The sequence below is a fragment of the Dendropsophus ebraccatus genome, chromosome 3 (genome assembly GCF_027789765.1).
Source record: "Dendropsophus ebraccatus isolate aDenEbr1 chromosome 3, aDenEbr1.pat, whole genome shotgun sequence".
Classification (NCBI taxonomy): Eukaryota; Metazoa; Chordata; class Amphibia; order Anura; family Hylidae; genus Dendropsophus; species Dendropsophus ebraccatus.
Genome location: NC_091456.1, coordinates 185,704,218 through 185,725,237, shown reverse-complemented (window position 1 = coordinate 185,725,237; position 21,020 = coordinate 185,704,218). Strand labels below are relative to the sequence as shown.

Here is a 21,020-nt window from a genome sequence, read left to right as displayed (position 1 = left end):
AGCTTAGGGAGATCGGGCAGGAGCAGCTCTAATCAGTCACTTACATACAGACACAGCAGCAGCTTAGGGAGATCGGGCAGGAGCAGCTCTAATCAGTCACTTACATACACAGCAGCAGCTTAGGGAGATCGGGCAGGAGCAGCTCTAATCAGTCACTTACATACAGACACAGCAGCAGCTTAGGGAGATCGGGCAGGAGCAGCTCTAATCAGTCACTTACATACAGACCCAGCAGCAGCTTAGGGAGATCGGGCAGGAGCAGCTCTAATCAGTCACTTACATACATCAGCAGCGGCTTAGGGAGATCGGGCAGGAGCAGCTCTAATCAGTCACTTACATACATCAGCAGCAGCTTAGGGAGATCGGGCAGGAGCAGTTCTAATCAGTCACTTACATACAGACCCAGCAGCAGCTTAGGGAGATCGGGCAGGAGCAGCTCTAATCAGTCACTTACATACAGACACAGCAGCAGCTTAGGGAGATCGGGCAGGAGCAGCTCTAATCAGTCACTTACATACAGACACAGCAGCAGCTTAGGGAGATCGGGCAGGAGCAGCTCTAATCAGTCACTTACATACATCAGCAGCGGCTTAGGGAGATCGGGCAGGAGCAGCTCTAATCAGTCACTTACATACAGACCCAGCAGCAGCTTAGGGAGATCGGGCAGGAGCAGCTCTGAGGAGTCACTTACATACATCAGCAGCGGCTTAGGGAGATCGGGCAGGAGCAGCTCTAATCAGTCACTTACATACAGACCCAGCAGCAGCTTAGGGAGATCGGGCAGGAGCAGCTCTAATCAGTCACTTACATACAGACCCAGCAGCAGCTTAGGGAGATCGGGCAGGAGCAGCTCTAATCAGTCACTTACATACATCAGCAGCAGCTTAGGGAGATCGGGCAGGAGCAGTTCTAATCAGTCACTTACATACAGACCCAGCAGCAGCTTAGGGAGATCGGGCAGGAGCAGCTCTAATCAGTCACTTACATACATCAGCAGCAGCTTAGGGAGATCGGGCAGGAGCAGCTCTAATCAGTCACTTACATACAGACACAGCAGCAGCTTAGGGAGATCGGGCAGGAGCAGCTCTAATCAGTCACTTACATACATCAGCAGCAGCTTAGGGAGATCGGGCAGGAGCAGCTCTAATCAGTCACTTACATACAGACACAGCAGCAGCTTAGGGAGATCGGGCAGGAGCAGCTCTAATCAGTCACTTACATACAGACCCAGCAGCAGCTTAGGGAGATCGGGCAGGAGCAGCTCTGAGCAGTCACTTACATACAGACACAGCAGCAGCTTAGGGAGATCGGGCAGGAGCAGCTCTGAGCAGTCACATACAGACCCAGCAGCAGCTTAGGGAGATCGGGCAGGAGCAGCTCTAATCAGTCACTTACATACATCAGCAGCGGCTTAGGGAGATCGGGCAGGAGCAGCTCTAATCAGTCACTTACATACATCAGCAGCAGCTTAGGGAGATCGGGCAGGAGAAGCTCTAATCAGTCACTTACATACAGACACAGCAGCAGCTTAGGGAGATCGGGCAGGAGCAGCTCTAATCAGTCACTTACATACAGACCCAGCAGCAGCTTAGGGAGATCGGGCAGGAGCAGCTCTAATCAGTCACTTACATACATCAGCAGCAGCTTAGGGAGATCGGGCAGGAGCAGCTCTGAGGAGTCACTTACATACAGACACAGCAGCAGCTTAGGGAGATCGGGCAGGAGAAGCTCTAATCAGTCACTTACATACATCAGCAGCGGCTTAGGGAGATCGGGCAGGAGCAGCTCTGAGCAGTCACTTACATACAGACACAGCAGCAGCTTAGGGAGATCGGGCAGGAGCAGCTCTAATCAGTCACTTACATACATCAGCAGCAGCTTAGGGAGATCGGGCAGGAGCAGCTCTGAGGAGTCACTTACATACATCAGCAGCAGCTTAGGGAGATCGGGCAGGAGCAGCTCTAATCAGTCACTTACATACATCAGCAGCGGCTTAGGGAGATCGGGCAGGAGCAGCTCTAATCAGTCACTTACATACAGACCCAGCAGCAGCTTAGGGAGATCGGGCAGGAGCAGCTCTGAGGAGTCACTTACATACATCAGCAGCAGCTTAGGGAGATCGGGCAGGAGCAGCTCTAATCAGTCACTTACATACATCAGCAGCAGCTTAGGGAGATCGGGCAGGAGCAGCTCTAATCAGTCACTTACATACATCAGCAGCGGCTTAGGGAGATCGGGCAGGAGCAGCTCTAATCAGTCACTTACATACAGACCCAGCAGCAGCTTAGGGAGATCGGGCAGGAGCAGCTCTGAGGAGTCACTTACATACATCAGCAGCGGCTTAGGGAGATCGGGCAGGAGCAGCTCTAATCAGTCACTTACATACATCAGCAGCAGCTTAGGGAGATCGGGCAGGAGCAGCTCTAATCAGTCACTTACATACAGACCCAGCAGCAGCTTAGGGAGATCGGGCAGGAGCAGCTCTGAGGAGTCACTTACATACATCAGCAGCGGCTTAGGGAGATCGGGCAGGAGCAGCTCTAATCAGTCACTTACATACAGACCCAGCAGCAGCTTAGGGAGATCGGGCAGGAGCAGCTCTAATCAGTCACTTACATACAGACCCAGCAGCAGCTTAGGGAGATCGGGCAGGAGCAGCTCTAATCAGTCACTTACATACATCAGCAGCAGCTTAGGGAGATCGGGCAGGAGCAGTTCTAATCAGTCACTTACATACATCAGCAGCGGCTTAGGGAGATCGGGCAGGAGCAGCTCTAATCAGTCACTTACATACATCAGCAGCAGCTTAGGGAGATCGGGCAGGAGCAGCTCTAATCAGTCACTTACATACATCAGCAGCGGCTTAGGGAGATCGGGCAGGAGCAGCTCTAATCAGTCACTTACATACAGACACAGCAGCAGCTTAGGGAGATCGGGCAGGAGCAGCTCTAATCAGTCACTTACATACAGACACAGCAGCAGCTTAGGGAGATCGGGCAGGAGCAGCTCTAATCAGTCACTTACATACATCAGCAGCAGCTTAGGGAGATCGGGCAGGAGCAGCTCTAATCAGTCACTTACATACATCAGCAGCGGCTTAGGGAGATCGGGCAGGAGCAGCTCTAATCAGTCACTTACATACAGACACAGCAGCAGCTTAGGGAGATCGGGCAGGAGCAGCTCTAATCAGTCACTTACATACATCAGCAGCAGCTTAGGGAGATCGGGCAGGAGCAGCTCTGAGCAGTCACTTACATACAGACACAGCAGCAGCTTAGGGAGATCGGGCAGGAGCAGCTCTAATCAAGGACCTGAGCAGTCACTGATACAGACATCATCAGCAAAGAAACACCAGCACAGAGCAGGTAAGTGGAGCGGTGTGAAGCTGAACCGGGGCACATAACAAGCAGAGTAGTGCTGACACGAAGGCATTGTAATAAACATTACAAAATCGGGGCCTTCAGATAGCCTATTCTTATCTCCCCAGGGAGCAGGGTGATCACTGGGGCCATAAGAAGAGACCACCCTCAGGTCCCGATTTTACCACAAATTATATTACCTGAGTGAAATGAGTAATCCTTGTCCTGTATGAGCCGGCAGGGTATTCACTTCCATGGACCGGAGGTTGTTTTCAGCAGCAGGCGATAACTTTCCTGTGTGTCAGAGCGCCACAGAACTGCACTGTCCTGTATCTTCACTGTGAACGCGCAGCGCGCTCTATAGATCTGCCAATCAAGTTACTGGCCTGTGCGGGAGCGAGCATTCATGACTCTTTTTTTTTTTTTTTTCATCAGTCATGATTTTTGTCATAAGAGGAGAGACATGAAAAAACAGAAACAGTGCCCCCTGCTGGCAGAATTTATATCCTTTATTTTAATTGTGATAACAACAAAATTTTTAATAGGAGTAAATTAGAAAGTGTTTCCAAATTTTATTTACTATTCATTAAAAAAAACAAAAAAAAAACGACAGTGCCCATTTAAAGGTGCTAAAAAAAAAAAAAGGAAAAAAAAAAATCTGTATCCTTGCACCTTCAAGAGGCGGGATATAAACGTCTTTCCTGATGGTATCGGGTCCCTACCCGTCTCCACCGCTCTGCTGGAGAAACTGTAGCGGAGAAGGCTCCTTTTTACATACGTTTTGGAAGGAGGTGTGGCGCATCTCTTCTACCTTTACTGATCATCAGCTCCCTTTTCAACATCATTTTTTCTCTTGCACGTGTCAGATATCTCTCTCAAAACTTACCGCCACTGTGTTCTCCAACATCTGGTTAACGCTACGGGTGCATGCATCCCTGCTCTCTGGCGTCACCCTGATCCCCCTAGCATCTCCATGTGGATCCGTAAAGTTGAGGACATCAAACACATGGAAGACCTCACTGCGCGGCTACACGTTTGTGATTCTAGGTTTTTCCGGATGTGGTTTTACTGGGATCAATTCACCAAAAAGACTGAATATAATGGTGCGTTTACACACAGCTTTTTGAAGCCAAAGCCAGGAACAGACTATGAACAGGGAATAGGTCTTGAAGGAAAAATTGAGATATCTCCTCTTTCCAAAGCCATTCCTGGCTTTGGCTTCCAAAATCTGTCAGATAAATCTCTCTGTGTAAACGCACCATAAGTCCCTTCTGGCTCAGTGAGCATTAAAGGGGAACTCAAGGTAGAGGTTAAAAAAATGAAAGTTCTGCAGAAGCATATAGCATTACTTACCGATCTATCCCAGTTTTGAAACTACCAAAAATCCATTTGTTTTTTTTTTTTGCTCTGTATTGTGTTTCTGTCCTTCCTGGTTTAGCATTTCCCAGAATGCAATGCTTTCCCTCAGCTGATCATCACAGTCCCCACCCATCACAATCAGTAAAATTAGTGCTGCACCTGCTTCTGGCTGGTTAGAGATGGTAAATCAGTCAGGGGATTGGGTTATCCAGCCAACCCTCCTGTGACATCACGCCCTGTGACATCAGCCTGTGTTCAGCAAACGCACACAATGTGGGACAGAGATATGTCACAATGTGTCTATCAGCTTCTAGTGTGGCAGAACCGCACAGATACGGTAATACATTGTATAGACACATCTATACAACTTTTAATGTACTTTTAATAGAAAACAAGTTTTTCTTATCCGGAGTTCCCCTTTAACTTCCCCAACCCCTTTTCCATACCCCTCCACTCCCCCTTTTCTTTTTCCCTTCTTCTTCTCTCTCCCATTTCTTCCTCTTTCTTTGGTCCAGGGCCGAGCATTAGCTCGCTCCCTGCCTTCCCATACACATGTAATACCGTCCCACCCGGGAGCTGTGGCATGCTCAAGTTTTGTTATACTGCAGTTGCTCGATGTTCCATTTTTTTTTATTTTATGGATATGTGCCTTTGCATCCATTTGGGTGTCCATTGTATTGTTGGTTTTATAAAAATTTAAAAACGGAATAAAATTTTGAATTACAAAAAAAAAAAAAATTTTAATAGTGGGAATAAAAATTATAACTATAAATTTTTTTTTTCTCGGCCCTGGCGGGAGCGGCATTAAGGCCTATGTATATGTGCACAAGATGGAAAAATGTAAAATTGTCAATTACGCGTAAGCGAAATGTGTTTTATTGAATTTTAGAAACTTTGAAAAAGTTAAAGAAATAAGGAAAAAAAAAAAAATCTCACGCACTGAACATGAAAATGGCTTCTAGGCTGAGTGCATTCTTTCATGTTTAAGAAGATCTGATCTCCTAGTGAAACATCTCGCACATTCTGAACACGAAAAAGGCTTCTTCTTTGCGTGAGATTTATGATGTCTCAGAAGATTCGATCTCAGAGTAAAACCTTTGCTACATTGTGGACATGAGTATGGCTTCTCTTTTGTGTCAGCTATTTCATGGTTGAGTGTAACAATTTCACCGTATTCCCATATTCCTGCAGATGGTTTCTTCTCTTTCACAGCTCTTTGATGTATAACACCCCCTCTGTGACTTATATTCTGCCTCGTAGTCTGGGATGAATCGGAAGACAGAACCTGCTTAACAGATGACGGTTCTTTGCTGTGATGGGCTGAGGGTGTATCTTGTGTGATCACATGACCAGCAGCTTCAGAAACTGAAGACATCGGATATCCTGAGCTCCTGGTACCGCCATCTGCCAAGAAAAAATAATGAAAAAATAATATAACCTTCAGAATTATATTGAGGTTTTATAACATTTCTGTCTAGAAATCACTTCATGTTCCATACTCATAGTGCTCAGAACTACTATATTCAGAATGCATTGCTTTCCTTCAGCTTTCCCAGCCATTTTACCTACTCCCCACCCACAGCTCCTACCAGTTCCCTACCCAGAGCTGATGGAGAGTGTCCTGACTGCTCCTCTACCTGTGGCATTGTTAAAGGGAACCATTCACCCCGTGGCCCCCGTTAGAAACAGACAAACAGTTACATAAAGGTCAATATACTTACCATATCGCTCCCGGTCCCGTCCCGGATCTCGTTGTTGACACGGAGAAATCGCCGATTCTTCTTCTCCCGCCCATTATGGTAATGAGCTGAGATGAGTCCAACGTCCATAGGAAACGACGGACGAGTCCAACTTATTCATGAGGTCCTCTTCTCGTCGCCGCCCATCCACGCCTCCTGGAACTTGATTGACGTCTTCAGTCTTCAGTCTCCTCACGAATTCCCGCGCAGGCGCCGTTGCGAAGGTCTCGTCATCTCTTCTGCGCCTGCGCGGTAAACAGGATACGTGCTCGTGACGTTCCTGTGTACCGCGCATGCGCGAAGTCCAACACGTCACTTCAGCTCTGACAATCGGCGCACGCGCAGTAAACATTGAAGCTGTGGAGCGGCTTCAATTGTGAACTGCGCATGCGCCGAAAACGACCGTCACGGCGCCTGCGCGGGATCCGGCGAGAAGAAAGAAGACGAGGAGGAAGAAGACCCGGCGTCAATCAAGTGTCGGAGGCGGGGAGAAGGCTGGACTTCGGGCCGGCGGCGCTCATTACCATAATGGGCGCGAGAAGAAGAATCGGCGATTTCTCCGTGTCAACAACGAGATCCGGGACGGGACCGGGAGCGATATGGTAAGTATATTGACCTCTATGTAACTGTTTGTCTGTTTCTAACGGGGGCCACGGGGTGAATGGTTCCCTTTAAGCACATGGGTAAACACCTCATTCGTCCCTACATGTCCTAATAAAGACATATATGTAATTCTGTATATGACAGACAGATGGCGATGTAGGCTGCAGGGGCTGGTCAGAGATGGTGGCATTATTCAAAGGTGGGGGTTGAGTTCAGAGATCTGATTAAGCCAAGCCTACTAAGGCTAGGTTCACACTGCGTTTTCAGCATCCGTTTAACGGATCCGTTTTTTGCAAAAAACGGATTGCAAAAAACGGATGCATTTGTGTGCATCCGTTTTTGATCCGTTTTCCCATTGACTTCCATTGTAAAAAAAAAAAAACGGATCAAAACGGATGCGTTTTTTTTTACGCACAATAAAGTACTGTTGACACTACTTTTTTGACCGTTAAAAAAAACGGATCCGTTAAACGGATGCTGAAAACGCAGTGTGAACCTAGCCTAAGATAGCAAAAGAAGATAAGTTCTCTCGGGATAGAAGGAGAAGTCTGAGAGATGAAGACAATACCACATTGTGTAGTTCATTTAATTTTAATTCTTTCAACTAGTCTTAACTAGTTTCAACTTCAGTTATATAGATTTGTAATTAAAATGAAAACAAACTTTTTGAAATCTCAAGTTTTCCAGTACTTATCAGATACTGTATGCCCTGCAGGAAGTGGTGGATTCTTACCTGACACTTTGCTGCCACCTCTGTACATGTCAGGAACTGTCCAGAACAGGAGAGTGAAAATAGATAGGCGCTTTCTGACGTGTTATGTCAGAAAGATGAACGTGCTCATGCAGAGTAGTGAATGATCCCACTCACCTGATGTGGTTGTGCAATATCATAGGTACAAGTCTACAAAGCGCATGTATAAAGTACGGTGCAGCTCTCTGAGGAACACTACTGGCAATCCAGTCACTAGAGCGTGTGTAAATCAAGCAGGGACATCGACCCGGAGCGGGCAAATAAAAGAGGACTTCCTCATAAGATGAAAGCACAACCAGCCAAAAGTATAAAATAAAAACGCACATATGCCACTAATTGTGAATAGGCCACAGACATGCGTATGAATAAAAATGTATTAAATAAAGGTTTTATATAGGGATTTGCTGCTGCTCTGGACAGTTCCTGACATGAACAGAGGTGGTAGCAGAGAGCACTGTCAGACTGGAGAGAATACACCACTTTCTGCAGGACAGGACATACAGCAGCTGATAAGTACTGGAAAACTGGAGATTTTTAAGCAGAAGTATAATACAAATCTATATAACTTTCTGACACCAGTTGATATGAAAGAAAAAAAAACAAACATTTTCCTGGAGCACCCCTTTAAACTTCATGTCAGTGGAGAACAGGTTGCAGGGAAGTGAGACACCTAGTGGCCGTGTTTGCTAACTTGAAGTAATTTATTTATTTATCTATACAAGGGAATAAAGCTGTCTGAAATGACACTGACCATAAGGGTCTGTTCACACGTACAGACTCGCTGCATATTTATCGCTGCTAGGTTCTTGCACATAAATCCACAGTGATACTGATTGCCATCAAGTCAATGTATGTGTATTCTCGCTGCGTGTTTGGTGCGATTTTTACATGCGAGTTTTGATTTTCACATGATTTTCACAGGCGAGTTTAACACCACAAAAAACGCAGCTACTTTCGTGCGAGTTTGATGCGAGTTTTACGCAGCGTGTGAACAGACCCTAAAGAATAGTTACAGCCGGTGACTGAGGAGAATGTGTGAGTGTTCTCTGCATTTAGTGGTCACTTCTCACCTGGGCGGTTACCTGTAGTGATGTCCTCCTTATACTGCTCATCACTGCTCATATCTGTCTCTTCTTTTACCTTTATGTCTATAGCTTTAATACTGTTCCGAGCTTCAACTTGATCCTTAAGAGAGAAGAGAAATATTGTAAATGTCATCAGACAGGAGGAGAAGACGAGACAATGTAATATATCTAATAGAATATAAGTTTACTGTTCAGAGTCTCATCTAACCCAAAACAGAAGCACAGAAAAACTACAGATCGTGGCGTGAATAATTTTACCACAAACAAACGCCCTATAAATTGCACAATTACATTTTTCTCGCTAGTGTACTGACACAGCAGCGCAGATCCGGACAACATAATTAATCATGATGCTGGGAGCTCCCGGGTCCAGTCCCAAGAACACCGTCCAAGTACGAACGGAATTCTACGGCCGTGTGAATTACCCCTAAATGGAAATAAGACAAGGCTTCATACTTAACATCCCATGTACCCAGGTCCTAAAGGGATTAATGGTCCCGCTGTCCCCCAACTCCTTCCCTGCCCTCCACTCGCAGAGCTGTACAGGAGCCGTGTGCTTACAGGACCTGCCATGATGTCACAGTCATGTGATCAGTCGCAAGGAGGAGGAGGAGTCACATGATCATGCTCGGTGAACACTATAGAGGTGTCCAGGCAACAATCCGCACAAAAAATTTCTGGAACCCTTGATACTACACAAAATGTTGCACAGGACCAATGGTTATAAGGGAAGGAGAAGGGGAAACGACTGACTGTAATAAGACACAACCCTTCTTACCTTTCATTAACCCGCTGATTACATTCTAAGAAAAAAATTTAGTTTTTAAATTTTTCCTACTTGCCATAATTCTTACATTTTTCCATGTACACGATTGCTACTTTGTACTTTGTAATGACATCTTTCAACACACCATAAAAAAATTCTGCAAAGTAGAAAAAAAAAATCTATTGGTGAGATGAAATTATGTAAAAAAAAAATCTAATTATATCTATTATAAAATCTATTTAAAAAAAAATCTAATTATATAATTATAAAATCTATTATATCTAAAAATTATTTTATTTAGTTTTTAACACTATTTTACTGTGCATAACAACTGATGTTATCTATATTCCATAGGTTAGTGCAGTTACCATGATGCACAACATGTTCAGTTTTTCTTCTGTTTTACTTTGTTTAAAAAATTTACAAACTTTATTAACTGAGTTCGGGTTCGAGTCGATCCGAACCCGAACGTTCGGCATTTGATTAGCGGTGGCTGCTGAACTTGGATAAAGCCCTAAGGCTATGTGGAAATCATGGATATAGTCATTGGCTGTATCCATGTTTTCCAGACAACCTTAGAGCTTTATCCAAGTTCAGCAGCTCCCGCTAATCAAATACCGAACGATTGGGTTCGGATCGACTCAACTCTATTTATTAATATATATAAAAAAATTGGATAAGCACTTTCTGACCCTTATAACTTTGCTAGTTCTCTGACTCAGTGGCGTAGCTACCAGGGTCGCAGCGGTCGCTGCTGCGTCCTGGCCCGCCTCGAGGGCCCCCCCTTGCCACTGCACTGCTCCCCCTTAAGTTACTCTTGTGACCGCAAGCATTGTTTTGGGCCCCTGTCCGGGCCCCCGGCTGATGCGTGGCTGCCGGGGGTGTCCCATCCTATCCCCGGCAGCACCGCGCATCAGTGAGCTCCCTGTGCCGCCTGGGGCCCTGACTTCCAGCACAGGAAGTGCACGTCAGAGACACTTCCTGTCCCGGAAGTCCCAGCCCCAGCGTACAGGGAGCTCACTGATGCGCGGTGCTGCCGTGGATAGGACGGGACACCCCTGGCAGCCGCGCATCAGCCGGGGGCCAAGACGAGCCTGAAGAAGGAGAGGATCGCCGGGGGAGCGGGTTGTTAGGTGAGTTTGTGTGTGTGTGTTTTTTTGTTTTTTTTTTAATTCTGCTTAGCAGGGGGGGCATCTATAATGGGGGGGAGAAGAGGGGGCCATCTATAATGAGGGGGGTATCTATAAGGGGGGGGAGAAGAGGGGGGGCCATCTATAATGGGGAGAGGGGGACATCTAGAAGGGGGGGAGAAGAGGGGGCCATCTTTAAGGGGGGGAGAGGGGGCATCTATAATGGGGGGGAGAGGGGGCCGTCTATAATGGGGGAGAGGGGGGCATCTATAAGGGGGGGAGAGGGGGGCATCTATAAGGGGGGGAGAAGAGGGTGCCATCTTCAAGGGGGGAGAGAGGGGGCATCTATAATGGGGGGGGAGAGAGGGGGCATCTATAATGGGGGGGAGAGGGGGCCATCTATAAGGGGAGGGGGGAGAGGGGGCCACCTTCTTTAAGAAGGGGGAGAGGGGGCCATTTATAAAGGGAGGGGGCATCTATAATGGGGGGGAGGGGGGCCATCTATAGGGGGAGAGGGGGGTATCTATAATGGGGGGAGAGAGGGGGTCATCTATAAGGGGAGGGGGGAGAGGGGGGCATTTATAGGGGGGCAACATGCAGTGGGGGGCCATCTTTAAGGGGGGAGAAGAGGGGGCCATCTATAAGAGGTGGGGGAGAGAGGGGGCCATCTATAAGAGGGGGGGCAACATGCAGTGGGGGCCATCTATATATACTATAAGGGGGATCACATAGTGTCAGGGCTACCCACTAAATGAGGGTGTAAAGGGGCCAATACAGATGTGCAGTGTGTAAAAAGATGAGGATAGTGCCAGTGTGAGGAGCCTAATATGTCTATCTGGCAGATTCTGTGGATTTGTGGCTCGGAGAAGTTCTCAGGGCAGATGAAAAGGAAAGAACTCCGATCAGAGAAGACGTCCCCTGTGAGTCACCTGATATATCTGCGCTGTAATGTATATGGTGTATACAACCTGTGTGGAGCTGCTTCCACCTCTATATGACTGTATGAGGTGATAGTGATCTGTGTACAGTGGATCTTATTCAGTAGCAGCGGTGGTATTAGTTGGTATGTGGCTGTGTTAGTTGGTATGTGGCGGTGTTAGTCAGTATGTGATGGTAATATTTGTTACGTGTTATCCGGTACTGTGTTTTATTGGTCTTAGTATACTGGATTTGTTCAGTAATAATATGGTGGTAATGGTAGTAGTTGTAGTGTGGCGGTAATATTTGCCCCTTGTATACTTGTATTATTGGCAATATTGGTCTCAGTATACAGTAACAGTATGGCGGTAATATGTATGGTGATAATATTTTCTCTTCCTATATGCTGGTGTTATTGGTAATATCTGTCTATGTATATATTTCTTTATTTACTGAATACACAGAGGTGATGCGGCAACAAGCCCATCAGTGCACCAACAATAAAATCAAGAAAGGAAGTATACACAATATACAGCTAGATCGATTGGACAAACAGTTTAAAAGCCTTAGTGCTGCCCGGAAAACATGGATACAGTCATAGATTGTATCCAAAGGAAATTCCTTACGGCCACATCCAACTTCTTCAGCCACCAGTAATCAAATGCCGAAAACTCAGGCTTAGGCAGACCAGAGCATGCTTGAGTTTGGCTCTTCTCTAGTTCCGATATTTCCCCACACGGCGAAACACGGTATGTTTATGTTGTTTGTTTTTTTAGTTAACATTTTTTTTACTTAACCTCTTAGCGACGCAGGATGAGTATACTCGTCCTGTGGCCGTTAAGGGTAAACATTGCGAGCCCTCTCTACAGCATGCGGTTCCCGGTTGCTATGTGCAGCTAGGGACCGGGTGTATTAGCCGACAGCTGCATTTAAATAGTGCCTGGCCCCCTATCCCTGGTGTCTCGTGGGGGGGTCTCTCCCCACCACTATGCGATAGCGGAGGGGATATCCCTTTTACTGAGCCAGCAGGGGCTTAGCGTCGGACTGACGCTGATCCTGGCTCGGTAATCTACTGTATGTATCTGGTCTGCTGCAGACCAGAATAATACAGCACCAATCTGATAGATCAGTGCTGTATTATGTATCCTACACCAATCTATGTAATAGATCAGTGCTGTGTATTAGAAGTTCCCCAGGGGGGCTTCTAATTGATGTATGTAAAAAAAGAAATAAAGTTTTTTTGTTAATAAAAAAAATCCCCTCCCCTCATAAAATCACCCCTCTTTTCCCATTTTATAACTAAAAATGAATAAATTAATTAAAAAATTTACATATTTGGAATCTCTGCATGCGAAATCGCCCGAAGTATTAAATTATTACATTCCTGATCTTGCACAGTAAACGGTAAAGTGCAAAATAGCACATTTTTGTTTACATCAAATCCAGAAAAAATGTAATAAAAAGTGATCTAAAAGTCATATATATGCAAACAAGGTACCAAAAGAAAGAACAGATCATTGTGCAAAAAAATGACACCTCACAGAGCCCTATAGACCAAGCAATAAAAGCGTTATAAGGACGGGAATAGAGCAATTTTAAACACATTTAGTTTTTTTTTTTTATATATATATGTTTTAATTTTTTAAAAGTCATCAAATAAAATAAAAGTTATACAAGTTACATATTGTTGTAATCGTACCAACTTGAGGAACATATATAACATGTCAGTTTTACCATAGAGCGAACGGCGTAATCTCAAAACCTCTCAAAATAAAAAGAATTGCACCGTTTTTTCCAATTTCACTGCATATATAATTTTTTTCTGGTTTTGCAGCATATTTTATGGAAAAATTAAGTCTGTAATTGCAAAGTATAATTGGTGTCGCAAAAAATAAGGGCTCATGTGGGTCTGTAGATGAAAATATGCGAGCGCTATGGCCTTTTAAAAACGAGGAGGAAAAACGAAAACCCAAAAATGCCAACTGGCTCCGTCCTTAAAGGGTTCAAAAATGGGGGGTTAGAATTTTTACATATATATGGAGAGGTTTTTATATATATATATTTTTTTAAACTTTTTAAACTTTTAATTTTACTACAAGCAATCGCTTGATTGCGATGCCTTGAATTGATCTATTGTTTATATAGTCTGTCATAAGTAGACTGAATAGGTAGTCACGGCACCTGCCGAAGGTTTTAGGTTTTACGAAGGGGGGGGATTTACGAAGACCGGCGTACAAGTACGCTGGTCTTATATTAAGCCCCGCCCTTTTTCCAGGCAGGATTCGCTAAGAGGCATACGCCTCTTCGTGAATCCGTCTGGGAGCACAAAACTGTGCCTGGCATACCAAATGATTTGTGTCATGATTTACGTCTGCGAACAGGCATAAATAATGATAGATGAGGCGCGGGAGGAGGCCACGCCTCCTCCCCACCTTATCAATCCCCCCCAAGCTCCGCCAGCCCGCCTATTGGGCAAGCCGGGTGTACGGGAGGTGTATGCCAGGGAGAAGGGGCGAATCTGCACCTCTGGCGTACTCTTCGTAAATCCCCCCCAGGGAGTCAATCCGACCTCTGAACTACCAATGACGTGCAGTTTTCTAAACAGCTAAATGTTCTAGCTCCCTCGAGTCCTCGGCCTGCCCCATACACTGATGACTAGTGTTGAGCAGAGTTGCCGAAGTGTCCAGGGTCGGCAACGTTCTTCAAACCTGAATGCTCTGCATTTGACTCCCAGTGGCTGAAGAAGATGGATACCGCCCTACGGCTGCCAGGAAACATAGATACAACCTATTGCTTAATCCTTTTAACATGAGTACCTTTTACACCAAACGATTATCGGCCGGAACAGCCGGTAATTGGCCAGGTACAGTCGATAATTGTTTGGTGTAATAGAGTCCTTAGGCTGAAGGAAGGGAAGTGATGACTTTTACATGGAGGAGGCTAAAGGGAGGGGAATGATGTCCTTTACATACGACTGTTAGAGGGGTTGAAGATGAAGCACAATGGTGGTTACTATTGCACCAAACGTAACATGTTCTGCAGTCAATAACTGATCAGAGTCATCATCCCCTGGGTTGTGATGATGGAGACTAGAGTGAATCGTTTGAAAATTTTACCGCTAAATTCGTGAACTTTTGTGAGTCCATTCTAAGTAAGCCATTTAAGTGTGAAAGCTGAATTAATACCAGAATGCAGAATTATAACCACAAACTATTACTCTACAACCTATAATAATTCTGCATTACACTGTTTCTCTCCCCATACCTTATAGATTGTAAGCCCTCGCGGGCAGGGTCCTCTTCCCCCATGTACCAGTCTGTCTTTTGCCTTCATGTAACGTTTCTTGATCTTGTATTGTTCCTGCTTGGTTTTTTTTGTGCACTGAACCTGGAGGCACTGCAATACCAGGTCAATCCCTGGAGAGGACAGAGCAAGCTCTTTTTCCATCTCCCTGTTCTAAAAATCCATTTAATATATGGTCCCCAGATAGGGGACGTATCAGATATTAAACTGATAAGAACAGATACTAGACTTGATCTTAGCCAAAAGGCCGAGAAGCGATTGTTCCTGCTTGTTACCCCCTATCTATTATATAGCGCTCTGGAATTAAAGGCGCATAATAAATAATAATAATAATGATGATAACTTTGTGAACCAAAAATAACAAATTTAAATATACCTGTCCGTGTCCTGTTCCAGAAAGGTGAATAAACTTTTTTTTTGTGAATTTAGCAACAATTCACTTCGTCAAGTAATCAAATTTTTGCAGTATTCCCTTCGCTCATCTCTAATGGAGACATCAAAAATTTCACTGCAACATGACAGGATCAGGTTTCAAAACTGTCCGCAGCCAACTTCATTCTTCAATACAAAATAAACAATACATAAACTACACACACAGTGCACAGAATAAAGCCTGGGCTCTAACATTTAGTCACCCTGACATCCTACCTACCAGTATAACACCGACCCCTCACGTGTCACCTCACACTCTTTCCAATTTCGATTCTGAGTCCAACAGACCTGAGCGCTGCATAGACCTACAGGGCTACAGGGTCCGTCTCTCCGCATGTCCCCTTAGCACGCTTGTCACTCCAGACTGGGGATCTTTACCCTGTCTCTTAGGTAGTTCTCACTGAGATCAGGCCAGAGTGGAGTCTCCCCACTGTACCGAAGTCTCGCCTCCAGTGGTGTAAGACCGTCTCTTTAGGCTGCACAATGCCACAGTATGTAAACATGAAAGTGAGTCCTTTTCCGCAGAATAAAAGCTGTTTATGAGTAAAACATTTTGCACATTCTGAACGTGAAAATGGTTTCTGGGCTGTGGCTATTTGATAACAAGAAGTAACATATTTCTCACATTCTGTACATAAATATGACGTTTACCTTAAGTGAAATTTTAAATGTTTAACAAAAGTTTTGTGGTTAGAAAAACATTTCACACATTCAGGGCATGAAAATGGCTTCTCTTTTGTGTGAGTTATGTGATGTCTAATAAGATTTGATTTCTGAGTAAAACATTTGCCACACTCTGAACATAAATATGGCCTCTTTCCGGCGTGATCCATTTGATGTTCAACAAGTAATGACTTTCTATAAAAACATTTCCCACATTCTAAGCATGGAAATGGCTTCTCCCCTGTGTGAGTTCTTTGATGTATAACAAGGAGTGATTTAGAAATAAAACCTTTGCCACATTCCAAACATGTAAACGGCTTCTCCCCTGTGTGAATCATCTGATGTCGAACAACATGTAATTTCTGAGCAAAACATTTCCCACACTCTAAACATGAAAATGGCTTCTCTCCTGAATGAGTTCCTTGATGTCGAATAAGATGCAGCTTCACACTAAAACATTTGCCGCATTCTGCACATAAAAATGGCTTCTCCCCTGTGTGAGTTTTTAGATGTCTACGAAGATCTGATTTCTGAGTAAAACTTTTCTCACATTCTGAACATGAAAATGGCTTCTCCCCTGAATGAGTTCCTTGATGTCGAACAAGATGTTGCTTCTGACTAAAACATTTCCCGCATTCTGCACATGAAAATGGTTTTTCCCCTGTGTGAGTTTTTTTTATGTCTTTGAAGATGTGATTTCTGCGTAAAACTTTTGTTACATTCTGTACATGAAAATGGCTTCTCTCCTGTGTGAGAAATTTTATGTTTCACGATACGTGATTTAACCGTTATATTTTTCCCATGTTCTAAATATGAAGACGGTTCCTCCTTTCTCTGAGCTCTGTGATGAATATCACCCCCACTGTCACTCATATTCTGTGATGAAGACAGAACCTGCTTAAATGAATGGAAGGAAAGTTCTTCTTCACTGTGAAGGGCTGAGGGTATATCCAGGATCTTGGCTCGCTCTCTGTATGTATCTTGTGTTATACAATGATCAGCAACTTCAGAATCTGGAGACATCAGATATCCAGAGCTCCAGGTACCGTCATCTGCCAAGAATAAAACCTAAAATTATACTTATATTTTATATAAATAAAATGGAGAAATAGACCGCCACGTCCTGACACCTTATAGGAACCTGACACAAACAATGATCACACAGTCATCCCCCCCCCCCCCTCCAGTGGTGTTACTGTATAATGTCCCAGCAGCCACAGTCTCACCTCTCCACTCAGCAGCTCCACCATGTTATTCCATAGATAAGAATGATGTCATGATGACATCACTCCCAGAATCCCTCACCTCCCCAGTAAGCAGGAAGAGTATGTGTAGGGTGAGGGTTATTATCCTCTCGGCCATCTTGTCTCTGTCTCTCTCCATGGTTGATGGGTCGGTCTCTTATATAGAAGATATCAGCAGAGGATCCTGGAGTGTTGGGAGATGAATGGAGAGAAGATGAAACAATGTAATATATATAATATAAGGTTATTGATCGCTCTAAAAAATAAAAAAATCTAAATTTTACCACACACACAAAAATAAACACGCCATAAAATGCACAATTATATTTTTTTTCTTTCTCAGTTTTTCCCATTTATCGTATTTCTCTGTCACATACATTATACGGTAAAATGCAGCGGCCAAAAGAACTGCTCCCGAATACAGGGACAGAGCAGGGAGGGGGGGTTAATCCTCCCTTCCCTCCACCTGCACAGCTGTACAGGAGCCGTGTGCTTACAGGACCTGCCATAATGTCACAGTCATGTGATCAGTCACATGGTAATGCTCGGCAACAATCCACACAAAAAATTTCTGGAAACATGGATGTTACACTAAATGTAGCGCATGACTAATGGTTTTAGGGGAAGGAGAAGGGGAAACAATTGTGATTGTAATAAGACACAACCCTTCTTACCTTTCATTAACCCCTTAACTCCTTAAGGTTTGAGACAATTCATTTTTGCACTTTCGTTTTCTCCTCCTTGTGTTTAAAAGGCCATCGCGCTTGTATTTTTTCACCTAGAAACCTATATGAGCCTTGTATTTTGCAATGACAGGCTGAATTTTTGCATATGCTGCAAAACCACAAAAAATTTATATGCGCTGTAAAATTGAAAATAAAATGCAATTATTTTTATTTTGAGGGGTTTCGTGTTTACGCCACTCACCCTATGGTAAAACTGACATGTTTTCTATGTTCCTCAAGTCGGTACCATTACAACGATATGTAACTTGTGTAACTTTTATTTGATTTCGTGGCTTTTTTAAAAAAAAATTAATCTTAAAAAAAAAAAAAAAATCCTTAAAATTGCTCTATTCCTATCCTTACAACGCTTTTATCCTTTGGTCTATGGGGCTGTGTGAGGTGTAATTTTTTTGCGCCATGACCGAGGGGTTAATGCAAGGAGTCCCTGGGGGGGGGGGGGGGTCGTTTTATATACTAGGTGCATTCAAAGGGGAGGGGGGAGTTAAACTAGGGGCATCCTGGAGGGGGCAGGGGTTATATACAATACTACGGGCATCCTGGAGGGGGCAGGGGTTATATACATTACTAGGTGCATCCTGGATGGGGGATATATACAATACAAGGGGCATCCTGGAGGGAGTTATATACAATACTAGGGGAGTCATGGAGGGGGCAGGGGTTAACTATAATACTGGGGGCATCCTGGCAGTGGAGGAGTTAGCAATAATACTAAGGGCATCCTAGAGGGGGCCTTAAAACTATATAGGGGCACAGAAGGGCTTAACTACTATATGTACTGGAGCAAGGAACCTTAAATATTTCTTTTGTAGATTCTGGAGGGAGGATTCGTGGCCAGGAGAAGTCTTCAAGACGGCCCGACCTGGTTGGAATGGAAAAATAAAGGAACCCCACGTGAGTCACTGGTTGTAACTGCACTGATCTCATGCTGTGTAATCCAGTACAACTAAATTGCTAATTACCAACTGTTTCATTAGAGTTAATTTGCTATCTTACATTAGACTAAGGTACCGACGTTCCTGTGTTGGATTTTTGGTTTACCCAACTTTGCTTGAACATTGCTCAGCTCACGTGCCATTCCGCTCAACGGTAGCTGAAGCTTAGAGGGAACATTGGGCACAATGATACAATGTTACAACGCTCCCAAAAAATAGCAACAAAAGTAACAGATTCTGCAGTCAACAGTTTTACCGCAAACTTTGTGACGCAAACTATCCACGGTTCTGTCCATTATCAGGGTGGGTTCACACTACGGAATCCGCGCTGCGAAGTTCCGGCGGATCCCTTCGCTTGTACCCGCTCGTGGCGGTGCGCATCTCTGCTTGTCCCATAAACACTATTCTATGGGTGGCTGAATTTGCCCACCCATAGAATGGAATGGTCTCAATGGGAAGATCCGCGAGCGGATACGAGTGACGGGATCTGCCAGAACTTCTCTGTGCAGATTCCGTAGTGTGAACCCACTCTTAGTGATTGGCTGAGTAGAGAATCAAAGCCCACTCAGCCAATCACTGACTTATTGAGAATGGACAGCAACGTGGATAGTGACTGGCTGAGCAGGCAGTAGCTCTAGTGTTTTAAAGAGGACCTGTCACCCCCCCGTGCCGGGGTGACAGACTCCCGACCCCCTGTTAGATCCCCCTATACTTATGTGATCCCGCCGGGTCCCGCTTCCTGAGGCAGTCGGGTCACGGAGATTTCAGCGCCCGAAGCCCGGCGCGCGCGCTGAGAGATGAGTCCAATGCCCATAGAGAATGACGGAGCATCGGACTCCCCATTCATTCTCTATGGGCATCTGACTCTGCTGTCAGCGCGCGCCGGGCTTCAGGCGCTCATATCTCCGTGACCCGACCGGCTCAGGAAGCGGGACCCGGCGGGATCACGTAAGTATAGGGGAATCTAACAGGGGGTCGGGAGCCTGTCACCCCGCCACGGGGGGGGACAGGTGTCCTTTAAAGGTGACAGTCCGCTCAGCTAGTGACTGCCTGAGTGCGCAGCTGAAGTCAAGGAAGAGGACACTGGGGAGACAGGGACAGGTGAATAAGCTTTTTTTTTTTTTTGCGAATTCAGCAAAGAAATCACTTTTTCAACAAATTTTTGCAGCATTTGCTTCGCTCATCTCTAATGGAGACAAGAACTTCACTGCAACATGACAGGATCAGGTTTTAAAACTGGCCGCAGCCAACTTTATTATTCAATACAAAATAAACAAAACATAAACTACACACATAGTGCACAGAATAAAGCCTGGGCTCTAACATTTAGTCACCCTGACATCTTACCTACCAGTATAACACCAACCCCTCACGTGTCACCTCACACTCTTTCCAATTTCGATTCTGAGTCCAACAGACCTGAGCGCTGCATAGACCTACAGGGCTACAGGGTCTATCTCTCTGCATGTTCCCTTAGCACGTCTATTACTCCAGACTGGGTGCGCTCCACCCTGTCTCTTAGTTGGTAGCTTTAGGCTGGCGTCTCCCCACTGCACTAAAGTCTCCCCTCCAGTGGTGTAAGACTGTCTCTTTGGGCTGCACAATGCTGTTTATGAGTAAAACATTTCTTACACTCTGAACATGAAAATGGTTTCTGGCTTGTGGCTATTTGATAACAAAGTGATTTTGAAATAAAATCTTTCTCACATTCTGAACATAAATACGACGTTTATCCTATGTAAAATTTTAAATGTTTAACAAAAGTTTTGTGGTTAGAAAAACATTTCACACACTCTGGGCTTCTATTTTGTGTGAGTTATGTGATGTCTGAGAAGATTTGATTTCTGAGTAAAACATTTGCCACACTCTGAACATAAATATGGCCTCTTTCCTGTGTGATCCATTTGATGTTTAACAAGTAATGACTTTTTGGAAAAACATTTCCCACATTCTAAGCATGGAAATGGCTTCTCCCCTGTGTGAGTCCTTT

The 21,020-nt window shown here is 44.8% G+C and overlaps 2 protein-coding genes and 1 non-coding gene across 5 annotated transcripts in view; all 3 read right to left on the bottom strand.

Annotated features, from left to right (window-relative positions):
- The window catches only part of LOC138786713 (zinc finger protein 585A-like), a 73,934-nt gene that overhangs the window by 31,222 nt on the left and 21,692 nt on the right, over positions 1–21,020 (bottom strand). The window lies entirely within an intron of this gene.
- Positions 6,018–19,173, bottom strand: LOC138787558 (oocyte zinc finger protein XlCOF6.1-like). The gene is made up of 6 exons (XM_069964906.1): positions 19,107–19,173; positions 16,966–17,160; positions 15,666–16,868; positions 15,390–15,571; positions 8,882–8,996; positions 6,018–6,122 (listed from the first exon to the last, which is right to left on the bottom strand). The coding sequence occupies exons 1-3, from the start codon at positions 19,171–19,173 to the stop codon at positions 16,093–16,095; spliced, it is 1,038 nt and encodes a 345-aa protein (XP_069821007.1). The 3' UTR covers positions 6,018–6,122; positions 8,882–8,996; positions 15,390–15,571; positions 15,666–16,092.
- LOC138787637 (U2 spliceosomal RNA) lies at positions 15,082–15,272 on the bottom strand. Its single transcript, XR_011362402.1, has one exon. It is a non-coding gene; the product is annotated as a U2 spliceosomal RNA (small nuclear RNA).